The 13,847-nt window shown below is 38.1% G+C and overlaps 1 protein-coding gene across 1 annotated transcript in view; it reads right to left on the reverse strand.

Moving 5' to 3' along the window:
• Positions 1-13,847, reverse strand: part of SYNJ2BP (synaptojanin 2 binding protein) — a 50,547-nt gene that overhangs the window by 6,994 nt on the left and 29,706 nt on the right. Inside the window, exon 3 of the mRNA XM_008977829.4 lies at positions 2,192-2,287. Coding sequence (XP_008976077.1) covers positions 2,192-2,287 — 96 coding nt within the window. The remainder of the gene's footprint in view (positions 1-2,191; positions 2,288-13,847) is intronic.

Genomic DNA, 13,847 nt, shown 5'->3' on the forward strand with positions numbered 1-13,847 from the left:
TCTTTCTGGAAATGTTTACTTAGATAATCAGTCATCAAAATGCAGTAAGAGCAGATGTGGGCAATGTCAACATAGGTGCAATACCAACATACGTCCAATACCAACATACGTCCAATGCCATTACTTGAAAAATGCTTTCCATATCCCAGAAGGCACCCAACTCCCTCCAAAGATGGGGTTTTGCCCTTCATCTGCTCATTTCTAATACTAGAGAGAGATGAAGGTGAATCTATATGGAACAGATGTAAAAAAGCAAAAAGAAATTATATCCTAGTGGTTATAATTTTCTATTGGCTAAGTGTTTCCTTTTGAGGCTGGATGGTCTTCATTTTAGTGATGGTTTTCAGGGTAGCTCTTCTTAATATCAACTTTTAGTGGCTAACTTGCAATAATTATGGCACCATCGTATTTCAGTTAAACTTCCTCATTACAACTCATAAAACTGACACTTCAATCTGAAAGGCAAGACTGCATGAAATACCATTATACCCTCTATTCCACCTCTATGTTTTTCATTCATTTGCTGATGAGCTGTCCTGAAAGGACATGCTCAATAAGAAGGCATGGTTTTTAGGGCTAGGCCAATTCCCTGAACATAAGGGTCTTTTTTATTAGGAATTATTTATGGATGTTTCCTTAAAAGTGAACACTGGAAATAACTTCTCACATACCTTCCAAAAGAATTGTAATCATATTGAAGTGTGTCCCTATATTTACTTGTTTTTATCTACTGCACAAATGCTCCCATGCTTTAGAAAGAGAAGAGCCAAGGCAGAAGCAACTGATGACCAATATTATCTCTTATTAACCTGTTTTCTAATCCATTACACCCAGATTCTGCTTGCAACTGGTTGTTTTCTCAGGTATCTTTCACGTTCTGCCTTCTCTACTTTTTTTAGGAACTCCTCTAAATGTTCTTAAGCTTCTAAATCCTTAGCCACTGAGTGAGGAAAAGAGTGCACCTATTTAAGAAGTAGCAAATTGATTTAATTTAAAGGCACATGGAACCTGTTTTGTGAATATGCTCAGAAATTCTCAATGCTATAGGAGGAATTATATCTACCCAGGCTTCCCTTACATCATCATCCAAATTATAAAACACTAGGAAATAAGAAACAGATGCAGGGATAGGTGCTGCCTTGACTGAATTCTGAATTCCATTTCCTTTTTCCTGGAGTTCTCCTATGAACACTAAAGATTTGGTTAAGAGGGTCACCAAGTTGATAAATGAAGGGTTCATGGCAGTGACAGGGAAAAGCATATAGTGGGTACCAGAAAACCCACCATCTTTGTAGTGTTTTATCCAATGGTTTTATAAATAAGTTTTCAACGGTAGACATACGGTTCCTTCCCTACCAAAAAGTAAAATTGCCTACTTTTTTTACCATCTTTTTAATTAATTAACTAATTAATTTATTTTCCATTGGTCCATGTCACTCATAAAATTTTTTATTTTTTTTTATTATTATTTTTTTAAGAGATGAGGTCTCTCTATGTTGCCCAGGCTAGTCTTGAACCCTCCGGGCTCAAGCAATCATACCACCTTGGCCTCCCAAAGTGCTGAGAGTACAGATGTGAGTCACCACACCTGGCTTTTCTTTAATCATCTGTTTTAATTTGGTTGTCAAGCTTTATCTTTAAGGCATATTATCTTGAAGCAAGGACCTTGGTTATAAGCCATACTGTTGTGAATTTCTCTTTTTTTTTTCTTTTTTTCTTTTTTTTTTTTTTGAGACAGGGTCTCACTCTCTTGCCCAGGCTGGAGTCTAGTGGTATGATCTTGGCTCACTGCAACCTCCACCTCCTGGGCTCAAGCAATCCTCCCACCTTAGCATCCCAAGTAGCTGAGACTACAGGTGTGCACCACCGTGCCTGAATTTTTTGTATTTTTAGTAGAGATGAGGTTTTGCTATGTTGGCCAGGCTGGTCTCGAACTCCTGGCCTGAAGTGATCCGCCCACCTTGGCCTCCCAAAGTGCTGGGATTACAGGTGTGAGCCACCGTGCCTGGCCTGAATGTCCTTCAATGATAAGCAGAAGTACCAATGGACCCCTCCCTTTGCCTAAGAAACTCTTCAGGGGAGTGAGGGTAAAACAAACAAAAAGCAACACTGAAGATTACACACACTGGGTTTATTCAGAAGTACAGTGCAAAAGCCTGGTGCCAGGTTTCTGGCTCGAAGTGATACCTACCCTGTGCTGCACTCTCAGAGACACAGCATAGCCTGCATTACGAAAGAGGTCTACAGCATCCTGGTGCAGCAGGTTCTTTAGGTCTTGGCCATTTACCTGTCAAAACACCAAAGAGTAGTAAGAAAGGAAGAAGGCTATTATAAGTCAACAATTTATTTTCAAATGGCCAAACTTTAAATAACAAACTCCTTCAGAGCAAATTGCAAGGACTAGGAGTATGGGCAAAGTTACTTAGAGCTCAGAACTTAGAACTTTTTTCATTTTCAAAACTATGTTTTCCTAGAACTGAAGTTCCACAGGCCATCTGAAGAGAACCTAGCTTCTATGCCTGTCTCATTTTGACACTTGGGAATCTGTTACTGTATTAGTATTTCTTCCATGAGTGTTAACCTGCTTCCTTACAGATAGCATGGTCTTCCAGGTTACCACCCTATCCTTTATATTCCTAAGCCCTGGCATTGCCAGCTGCAACTGTAGAAATATAACTCTATGAAACTCTCCACCAATTTATTTTGATGTCATATAAATCTATACTAGCCCATTCTATTGGGCTTTTCATAGTGAACAACTTCCTGTGATTCCACGGATACTCCTATCCATTATATCCAAATTAGTAAATTAGTCATTTTTAAATCAAAATTTAGTAAAAACCATATTCCTGTGATGATATAAATCCTTAAAAAAATTTCAGTGTAGGTCACTCCTACCACTTAGAGGTGAGAGATGTGAAGGAATACTTGTATTAATACTTTTTGCAGTTAGGAGTGACATCGGCCACAAGTAATAATCTATCTATCCTATGCTGTATTCAGTGACACAGCACAGCCCACTTAGTGCAAGATTACATATCTTTTATACATGTCAATGTCATCGTTAACAGTAGCAGCAATAAGAACATCTGATATATTTATTTTGATAGGTTCTGTACTTGACATACATTATCTCTTTTAATTCTCATGATAACCCTATGAGGTAGACATTATTTTTATCTCGTTTCCACAGATAAAGAAACTTGAAGCTCAGTGAGATTCGTGCTGGAGCTAGGGCTAGGATTTGTAAATAATGAAAGAAAGATCAAAGTGTCCTTGCATTTCACTGTTCCTTCTGCACTGTTATTCTTCCATCTTGACTCACCAACTATCCTCTGCTCAGCTAATGCTCAAGTCACTCCCTTATTCAACTCTCTCATTTTCCTTGTCACAATCTTCCTTCTCCAAGGCACTCATAATCTTCCCTCTACTCTCTCTCTTGCCAATACACTTGGTGAATGAATCTCCCAACAATTCTGCCCTATAGACAGTCTATCTTTGTAAACCAATAGTTTCCAACTCCATTCCACTTCAGTCACCAATTGACGTAAACTTAGACTTCAATATTAGACATGCTTCAGCTCCAATATCTCAAACTCTTAAAAACCTGACAACAATTTCCACTCTTTTCATACTTTCTATTCATCTACTGAATTTCCTCCTTGTAACCTTTTTAGACTTTACTTGCATCCTTGCCCATCTAGGAGTTCCTGTTGTAATTTCAACAAAGCACTTGGTAAATCATTAGAATCCTTTGTCCCCATGATCTTCTGCCATCTTTCCAGTCCTGGGCCATATTCTGCAATCCTTTTCTTGCCATCATTAAGTTGAATATTCTGGGAGAAAGGTATATTCTGGGAGAAAGGTATATTCTCATTCTCCACCATAGACCCATACTAGCTGACTCCAGCTCATCCTTAAAACCCCTTCTACTCATTTACTGAACTCCTTAATAAACACGCAGTGATAGCTGTTCCAGACCTTTTTCCACCACCATCTCCAACCCCATTTCTACCTCTCTCCCTGGCTGATTCCTTTATCTTTTGTGAGAACACTGAGGACTTCTGATAAATGCTTTCTACATTTTCTTTCCTTCTCCCTCAAAGTTTCTTTATATCTTCTCACTACTCCTTTCCCCTAGTCTCTGAATTAGATCTATTTCCTTTTCAAGGTGAAACCATCCACTGATGATCTTGATCATACTTCTTCTAACCTCCTTACAAAACTCACACAGACACTCTGTCCTCTTGATTACTTAATTATTATCTTTCTCTGCTCCTTCTCTCAACTAAAATTATACACCTCTATACAGAAAACAATACAACTATTTCTTGGAACGCATTATCACTCTCTTCCCATCTTCTTTCCTCTTTGACTGCTAAATTTGTTCTAAGAACTGTTTGCATGCACTACCTCTATTTCTTCAGCATTCATTCTCTATTCCCCTGTAATCTCACAATGTATGGGGTAGAAGGGAAGAACATGTTTTTCTAAAGGTCACCAATGACTTCCAATCACCAAATCCTATAGCCGTTTTTGTCTTCAGACCACCTCCTCCGTTTTGGAATTTTCTCCTATCTTGGCATATGAACACTTAGCATTCTTTGTTCTTAAATTATTCCTTTCCGGATTTCCTCTTCCCTTTCTTTCTCCTTAAGGTGAGTCAAGGTTGTTCAATGTCAGTCCTCTATCTTCTTTCTTTCTCTCCCACTGTGAGCTTTAACAATTTCAACCATAATCTGTAAGATAACTCCCAAATTTGTATCCCTACTTGTACTTCTGGATTTGCCAGTTTCTTGTTGGATGCCTACACCTGTATACTCTGCTAGACCCTAATTCAACATATCCAAAACCTCTTTATTACTTCCCACAAAAATCAGAATACATACCTTGCTTCTTATTGCCACTATCATTCCTTCAAACTTTTTTTTTTTTTTGAGACAGAGTCTTGCTCTGTCCCTCAGGCTGTCACAGTGGTGTGATCATGGCTGACTGGAGACTTGAACTCCTGGGATCAAGTGATTCTCCTGCCTCAGCCTCCGAAAGTGCTGGGATTATAGGTGTGAGACATTGTGCCCCAGCCCAGGCTAAAATTTTGATAATAGTTTTAAACTCTCTCTGCTGTCAACTTTCATATACAATAGATTGCCAAACTCCACAGTCTAACACTATGACATCTCTCATATAGTATTTTCTTTCCTATTGCCTATTTTAGGCTGTTGACACTAAAAACAAAACAAAAACTTGGGACCCCAATCCACTATGTCAAGAGAAAAAATTAAGCTGCAAGCTGAGTCATGCAATAAACTGCTTTTCCTTTTGTTCCCAAGCAGATAGCTACAGATAACAGGTTAAATATCTCCACAGGTAATTACTCTACGTTCACCTTATCTTATGTAAAGTCCCAACTTACTAAGCAAAAGAAAATACATAATTGACTATTCCCTTGCCTGCTCCTTTCCTCTGGCAACATGTGGATTACCATACCTTCCCTCTTTGCTCTTCAGCCTACTTTTCCCCTTTAAATATTAAAGCCCTCAAAATCATCTTTGGAGAAAGGAACATACCTGTCTCCCAGGCATGTCCTTAACCTTGGCAAAAGAAACTTCAATCAATTTAGAAGACTCTTGGTTTAAAATACTCTTAGTTGAACTACTGTGATCACTTCTCTCTGATTTACTTTTCTCTAGGTTGGAACCGATTCAAATACTAGGTCTCCAGATTAATCTTCCTAAAGTGCAATTCTGTTACTACCACTTTACTGCTCAAAAAACAAAAACAAAACTGGGGAGCAAGGAAAGAGTACATACCTCGTTTCTTATGCTGATATGGAAAGTCTTCCAGGAAATGACTCTAACCTATCTTCTCAGGTTAATTTCTATTTCCTTTCCTATATCCTATACTCTAGCTAAGTCACATAACTCACTGACTGGGACATAAAACATATTTTTTACCTTTATACCTGTGCTCAAACTGTATCTACCACCTAAATGCCCTTCCCTTTTAAAAAATTCTATTTATCTTCCAAGATTGATCTTTAAAAAGGATCAGTCCTGCTACCTACAGTGTAGAAATGAATACAGTTTTCTAGTTGAGGGACTTTAATTTCATGTTATGCCTTGGTTTTCTTGTTAGATATGCTGTAGGAAAAGAACTTCAGGATTTCTATAACTATCACAATGAATTCTCAATGACTCAATTTTCTAGTTAACTCCTGACAGAATAGGTGTGAGATTGCTGACTGTCATGGGAATGCTCACTTAAGTAATCTAGCCCATGTGATAGCTGTATTTCTCATTACAAAGAAATAAGTACTTTCTTTAGAGGCAGACAAGTAAGTTAATGATGCAGTCATGTCAATGAATGCCAAATGATGTCACAGCTCAATATCAGAGCCAAGGTTTCATAGTAATATAAATGCAAATGAGATAACTGGGTCATTATATTAAATGGTAGAAATACTGGGCTTAAAATAATCTTTGCCATAGTAGTCAGTAATAATTGCAGAGAATTATGGAACATAACCATGTCTGGAGCTGTCTGTTCATCTTACATGTATTAACTCATTTAGTCTTCACAATAGTTCTGTAAGTTAGGAACCCCTATTTTATAAGTGATAAAACTGAAGTGTAGAAAGGCTATCAATTTATCTGTGAGCAAACAGAATGAAAGCAGCAAAGCCAAGGATTCAAACTCAAGCAGGCTGGCCCAAAAGCCTTCACTTTAAAACACTAACCTATATGAATTTACATGGCAAGCAAGGATTTTATTTCAGCAACATATTACTGCCTATCACATATATGTTGTAAATTAAATTTTTATTGGTTTTGCCATTTAGTTTGTATTTAATGTTACACATTTAAAAAGTGTTAAGAGTTGAGGCCGGGCATGGTGGCTCACACCTGTAATCCCAACAGTTTGGGAGGCCAAGGAGGGCGAATCATGAGGTCAGGAGTTCGAGACCACCCTGACCAACATGGTGAAACCCCGTCTCTACTAAAAATACAAAAATAAGCTAGGCGTGGTGGCGCACACCTGTAGTCCCAGCTACTCGGGAGGCTGAGGCAGAAGAATCACTTGAACACAGGAGGCAGAGGTTGCAGTGAGCCAAGATTGTGCCACTGTACTCCAGCCTGGGCAACAGAGCAAGACTCTGTCTCAAAAAAAAAAAAAAAAGTTAGAGTTGAATAAAAACAAGGTATTTATATATTAATATTACTATTCATTTGTATATACAGAAGTAGCATTAAAATTAAAAAAGCAATTTAGTTAGGTGCCACTTCATTGACAAGGCCTTTCTAGATAACGTCACTAGATATGACTGATTTACTTCTTTGAATACTCTGTAACTCTGAATACTATGCAACTATATACTTTGAATACTGTGTAACTCTCTTAAAGTCCAAATTGAACTCTGCCTGACACCACTTTACATTCTATTGTAACTTCAACATGTATCTCAGCTGATCATTATAACTCTACAATACCTAAGAGAACTTTGTACACTTGAGCATAATAAATAGCACATGCTTTCCTGAAGTTTGGCTTGCAGAGTGCACCCTGAAAAAGCCATAAATACACAAAGCCTGACTGACATAATCTCAGTACTACATAAAGCTGCAAGGCCTGGATTCTAATAGTAGCTTTACCTGCCAATGATTCAGTGTGTAATCCTGCCCCTCCATCTGAGTCTCCTTCTGCTAACAGGGAAGAAAGACATTGGTACATCAGGCAAAAGAAGATGTTATAAAGGGCATAGGCCAGTTAAGCCAATTATGCCTTTCAACCCTCCTAGTTAAGGCTAAAGGTATTCTAATTTAAGAGACATTATTCTAATGACTACTTTAAAACCCCAAATAAGAGACCTTTTAGAAATGCAAAGATAATTCTTTCTTAAAGAACCCTTTCTCATCCTTTACCCAAGGTAAACCAGCCCCTAAAACATGTCATGATTATGACTTTCTCCCTTGACAATATCATTTCTACTCCAAAATTGAATTTGCTCTCTAATACTGACATCCTCTAAGCATTTTTAGATTCCAGCTGCTCAGTGACTAACCACCAAGTTCTGTAGATTTCACCCTTAAGTATCTGTGGAATCCACTCTTTTTATTACCATCCTTACTAACATAGACCAGTGGTTCTCAAAGTGTGGTCCCACCACCAGCAGCCTTAGCATCACCTGGGAACCTGTTAAAAATGCAAATGTTTAGGCCTCATCCTAGCTGCACTTTAATAGTCCTTCAAAGTGATTCTCAAGTCTGAGTTAGTTCTTACCTAATCTGCCTGAAACAGTCTTTTAACTGGTCTCCACTCCCAGACTACTTCCCCTATTTAATATACCCCTTTCTACATATCCCTTGCATCTACAGATTTCATTAGTACTTTTCCATTCACTGGAGTAGTAATTTTTCAAATATTGTGAAATCAATCCAGTGGGTCAAGACCAGTTGTTTGGCCGGGCGCGGTGGCTCATGCCTGTAATCCCAGCACTTTGGGAGGCCAAGGCAGGCGGATCACGAGGTCAGGAGATCGAGACCATCCTAGCTAACATGGTGAAACCCTGTCTCTACTAAAAATACAAAAAATTAGCTGGACGTGGTGGCAGGCGCCTGTAGTCCCAGCTACTCGGGAGGCTGAGGCAGGAGAATGGAGTGAACCCGGGAGGCAGAGCTTGCAGTGAGCTGAGATTGCGCCGATGCATTCCAGTCTAGGTGACAGAGGGAGACTCTGTCTCGAACAAAACAAAACAAAACAAAAAAGTTGTTTATTTTTTAAAAAGTGAAATTAGAAGAAAACAAAATATCAAAATTCATCACATATAGAAAAGTATTGTTGTGTTAAACTTTTGCTTCAAATACACACACACACTTATTTGATGAATAGGAAATGTATGTCGTTCCTGTTATAGGTTGTAATTTAAAAGGTCTGAAAAACACTTGCCTACAGCAGTGGTTCTCAAACTTTACTGTGCACAGGCTCACCACGGGATCTCATAATGCAGAGTTTGATTCTGTAGGTCTGGGAAGGGCCCTGAGATTCTGCATTTCTAACAAGCTCCCAGGTGATGGCCAGACTGCTGGTCCTTGAACCTCACTTTTAGTACCAGAAGCTACTCGGCTGAGTAATCCCAGAATTAACTTGCTACTTCAGCTTCCTTAACTCATGACATAATAAGGTTTATTGAACCTAAGATATGGCAGATTTGCAATGTGCTAGAAAATTTCGCTGACTCTGAAGTTTCAGAGAATGAGCATGGTGTTGTTCTAGTTAACTGATGAGGAAACATACTTTTTTTTACTTTAACTCTGGTTGTTAGCATGTTAAAATGTGTTTCCTATTTCCTGCCTTATGAAATCAGCTGAGTTAAAATTAGTTTTCTTTGATACTAAGAATTTTGAATTGCCTCAGGATAATCTAGAACAAGATCTCTGACTTGTAAATGTAGAGACATAGAGAAAGAATGGGCTCAATTTAATAAGCAATAGATGTGAGAATATACTCTGGATATTGTAATTTTTTACTAAGATCCTGCAATGAACCACATTTTTTGGTCTCTTTTTTCATCAATTTTTGAAGAAACCATAAAAATAGATTATTTAGATCCAATCCAAAAAAGTCAGTGTGTTATAATGCAGGGGTTAATTCACGGAACTAACTTATTAGATGCTTACTCAGGGCCAGGTACAGGACTAGATGCTGGAGATAAAGAGATGATAACGCAAAGATCCTTCCCTGGAGGTATTTTATTTAAAGAATGCTGCTGTATATTTCAACATCTCTGCAGCTGATTGGATGGGGGTTTCTGCTGGGTCTTTCTCACTGATTTCTAAGGTAAGCGCAGAGACCAGTGTTTCATTTCCTTTGTAACTTTCCCATAGCACTTGGCACAGTGCTCTGAAGGCCATTAAGTACAATAGTTGATAAATGTTGATGACTAACCAACTCTTTCATTCACCAAATTAAAAACTGTACTCACACAGAATATGAAATGAAGCTGACTAATGGCTCAATCTGTGCCATTTTGTTATATAAGGGGTTTGTTCCATGTTAAAATGGAACATTCAACTGTGTAGTATGACCAGCTACGTCACCCTTAGCTTAATAAAAATGTCATGTTCACTGAGGAATGACTATTCTTCACCTCCCTTCATTTAGGCAGACACACAAGGAATGAGAAACTTAGTTCACTTTTCTAAAAATAAAAATTAAATTATTCCAGGTTCCATAATGGTTTATTCTAATAATAAACCATTCTCGCCAGCATACACACACAAAATGAACCATGGGTGAGGAATTTCCAGCCTTCGTAATAGCCATTTTTATTTCATGGTTGTCAGATGCAACATGGCCTTAAAAATCATTTACTGTCATTATTTAAGAAAATTTTTCTTTCTTAAGTTTAAATCATCTACACTGATCATAAAAAATGAAATTTCACTTTTGATGAGAAAGAGGAAACTATTTTTTTTTTTTTTGAGATGGAGTCTTGCTCCATTGCCCAGGCTGGAGTGCAGTGGCGCAATCTCGGCTCACTGCAAGCTCTGCCTCCCGGGTTCACGCCATGAAACTACATGATAAACCATGCAGTTATTTAATTTTAGAACTTGAAAGCAAGATAATATGTGGGAATTACTTGGGGAGAATGAAAAGGTTAAATTAATAGCTAATAATAACTCCAGGAAATTTACATGTCACATAATGTTACTTAAATCAGCTATCTAAAATAGATATGTGCTAAGGAAGAGATACATTTTTAGTTTATCTAGCAAACATTACTAGGGGAAAAATGGGGCATATTTTATAACATGGAGAAATAACCTATGCATGGAGAATAGGAAAATACATAAAAACTCAATGAGAATTTAGACTAATACATAATTTAGCATCATTTTTACAGAGACTTCAAAGCCAATAATAAATGAATACTTAAGTACATTTCATAGTTATGGCCTAGAAGTTCACTTAAGGACAGAGAGGGAATACGATGTCACGGGTAAGTGATGGAACAGGCTGTTTCACAGTATTTCTTAACGAATGGGATCTAGAAAGAAGAATTTTGAAGCAAACTCTTGTAATTCTCACATGTCATGGGAGGGACCTGGTGGGAGGTGACTGGATAATGGGGGCCACTTCCCTCATGCTGTTCTGGTGATAGTGAGTTCTCATTAGATATGGTTGTTTGATAAGTGTCTGGCACTTCCCCCTACTCTCTCTCTCCTGCCACCTTGTGAAGAAGGTACTTGCTTCTCCTTCACCTTAAAAACATGATTTTAAGTTTAAACTTAAAACTTAAAACCATGATTTTAAGTTTCCTGGGGCCTCCCCAGCCAAGTGGAACTGTGAGTCAGTTAAAACTCTTTTCTTTATAAATTACCCAGTCTCACGTAGTATCTTTATAGCAGTGTGAAAACAGATTGATACAGCCCCTGATGTGTCTTCTATCTCTGCCTCTCCTTCCCCTGGCTTTTCCCCTCTCTTCTTTTGCATGCCTTTTCCTTAAATGGCCAGAACATAAACATATCATTCCTTGTAACATATCTTTGTAATATTTAATATCTTTTTACATCTTTATATTTCTTATATTTTAGTAAAGTAAAATCCTCTTTGCTAAGAATTTAGACATCTACTTTTCTCTTCATTGACATTCATCTCCCATCATTTATCAGCAGCTCCAGCCCTTTTTTAAAACTTGAGAGGCCTTTCAATAATTTATTTTCTCTGTGAGGAAATGGTCCACATAAGGTTCTCAACTTGTATCTAATAATCTGCTTTACATTGAGGTTTATTTCCTTATTTCTGATTCTACCCTTTATAGAAAGATGAATTTCAGTTTTTATCTTATTTTATTTTATTATTTTATTTTATTTTATTTTGAGATAGAGTCTCACTCCGTCGCCCAGGCTGGAGTGCACTGGCATGATCTCAGCTCACTGCAACCTCTGCCTCCCAGGTTCAAGCGATTCTTGTGCCTCAGCCCCCTGAGTAGCTGGGGGACTACAGGCGTGTGCACCAAGGCGCGTGCCACCATGCCCACCTAATTTTTTGTATTTTTTTTTTAGTAGAGACAGGGTTTTGCCATGTTGGCCAGGCAGGTCTTGAACTCCTGCCCTCAAGTGATCCACCCTCATCAGCCTCCCAAAGTGCTGGGATTACAGGCATGAGCCACTGTACCTGGGCTAATTTTAGTTTTTATATAAAACCATACACGCAATCTACTATTAATTCACCATGTAACTTTGTCTTTAGGATAACTAATCCTAGCTCCTCATTTACCTTTTAGGAGGCAGTATAACAGTATAACATAGTGGTTTAAAAAAAGGCTACAAATTCAGACAAACCAGTTTGAGTCCCTTGCTGCTTACTAGTTGTGTGACCTTGGGTAAACGGCTTGGGCACAATAATCATGCCCACCTCATAGGATTACTATAATATTAAACAAAATAAATTTCAAGTTCTTAGCATGTTACCTGACATTTAGTGCTCAAATACTTCTCACCATTCTCATTTTGCAATAATCTACCTTTAACCAAAGCTTTTAAAATAATACACCTCTCTTCTTTCTCTTCTTAACTCCTATACTATTCTTCATCCACAGAGCCCAGGTTCCAGTGTTCTGAGGATAATGTAATTTATGTGTCAAAATATTAAGCTGCATAGATTCTAACTAAATGCTACACCTTTATTTTAACAACCCACTCTCAGCGTTTCCTTACAGTACCACTGCCAAGTTGATTCATATTGGATGAATGTCTTTCCTTGGGAGCTAAAGGAAATAATCTGCTTCTAAACTTTTCACTATCCTTTTGAGAAGACAGGTATATTATCACTGTCTCCGTCTCACTGATTAATAAACAGGGTCTAGGAGAAGCTTAATGGACTGAAGAGAGGCAGAATAGTCAATGAGAAGGACTGAAATACTGCAGTGCTTGATACTATATTTATATTATGGATCAGCGAGGACACATGCTTAGACATTCTTGAGCTAATTTAGGTGGCTCTAATAGCTACTTGTTCTGATTTTCTTTCTTTTTGGGGGACTAAGTGGAGTCACAGTCTTCCTGAAGAGGCATTCAGAACCATACTGCTGAGCCTGATCACTCAAATACTCAGATGCCAAATGAAGAAAAGGTGGATGTTCTCTCTCTCTTTTCCTTTGTATCTCTGCCTTCAGGTTCTGCTACCAAATGGGCTTCATGGCAGAGAGGTGTTCAATAAGCTGACAACTAAGAAGAGCAAGAGATTAAAGGTCACACATATGACCTTTAATCACTCATCACCTGAACTGCATGAGAAGTAATGTGAAAGGGAAAATTCAAATGAAACTATATAGCAAAAAATTTTTAAGGGATGAAGCTAACTCATTATAGAGGTAGGTTCAAAATCATGTATCTGAGACCAATACTTAATTCTGCCAATCAAGACTTCTCCTGTCTGTATGTCATTCATTTATTTCAACGTTTTCCCAACGTGGCCATCCTGCCCTATTCAGTTCTAAAAGAAAACAGGGAATAGTTTTCTCCTCTTCAGACCATGGGCTTATGGCCCATCTGGAGAGGATAGGGCTCCGAAGCCCTATCCTGTTTCAATTTCCTTTTATTTAAGTCTAGCCCTTTGAAGCCAGCTCTCCCAAGAATATTCTAGATAATATCTCACCCCCTCAGCATTTTTCCATTCTTTATACCAATCATCTGCACTGTTTCCATACAAGTAATAAGTTGGCCATTTTTCACTAGCCCTGAAGATTAATAAAAAAAGAAATTCTACAGAATAATTATCTCCAACTATACTCCCTTATCCCCCAGCAACTGATAGTATCATAGGATTACTGTGGCCCATGGTAAGGT

This window comes from Pan paniscus, chromosome 15 (genome assembly GCF_029289425.2).
Source record: "Pan paniscus chromosome 15, NHGRI_mPanPan1-v2.0_pri, whole genome shotgun sequence".
NCBI lineage: Eukaryota > Metazoa > Chordata > Mammalia > Primates > Hominidae > Pan > Pan paniscus.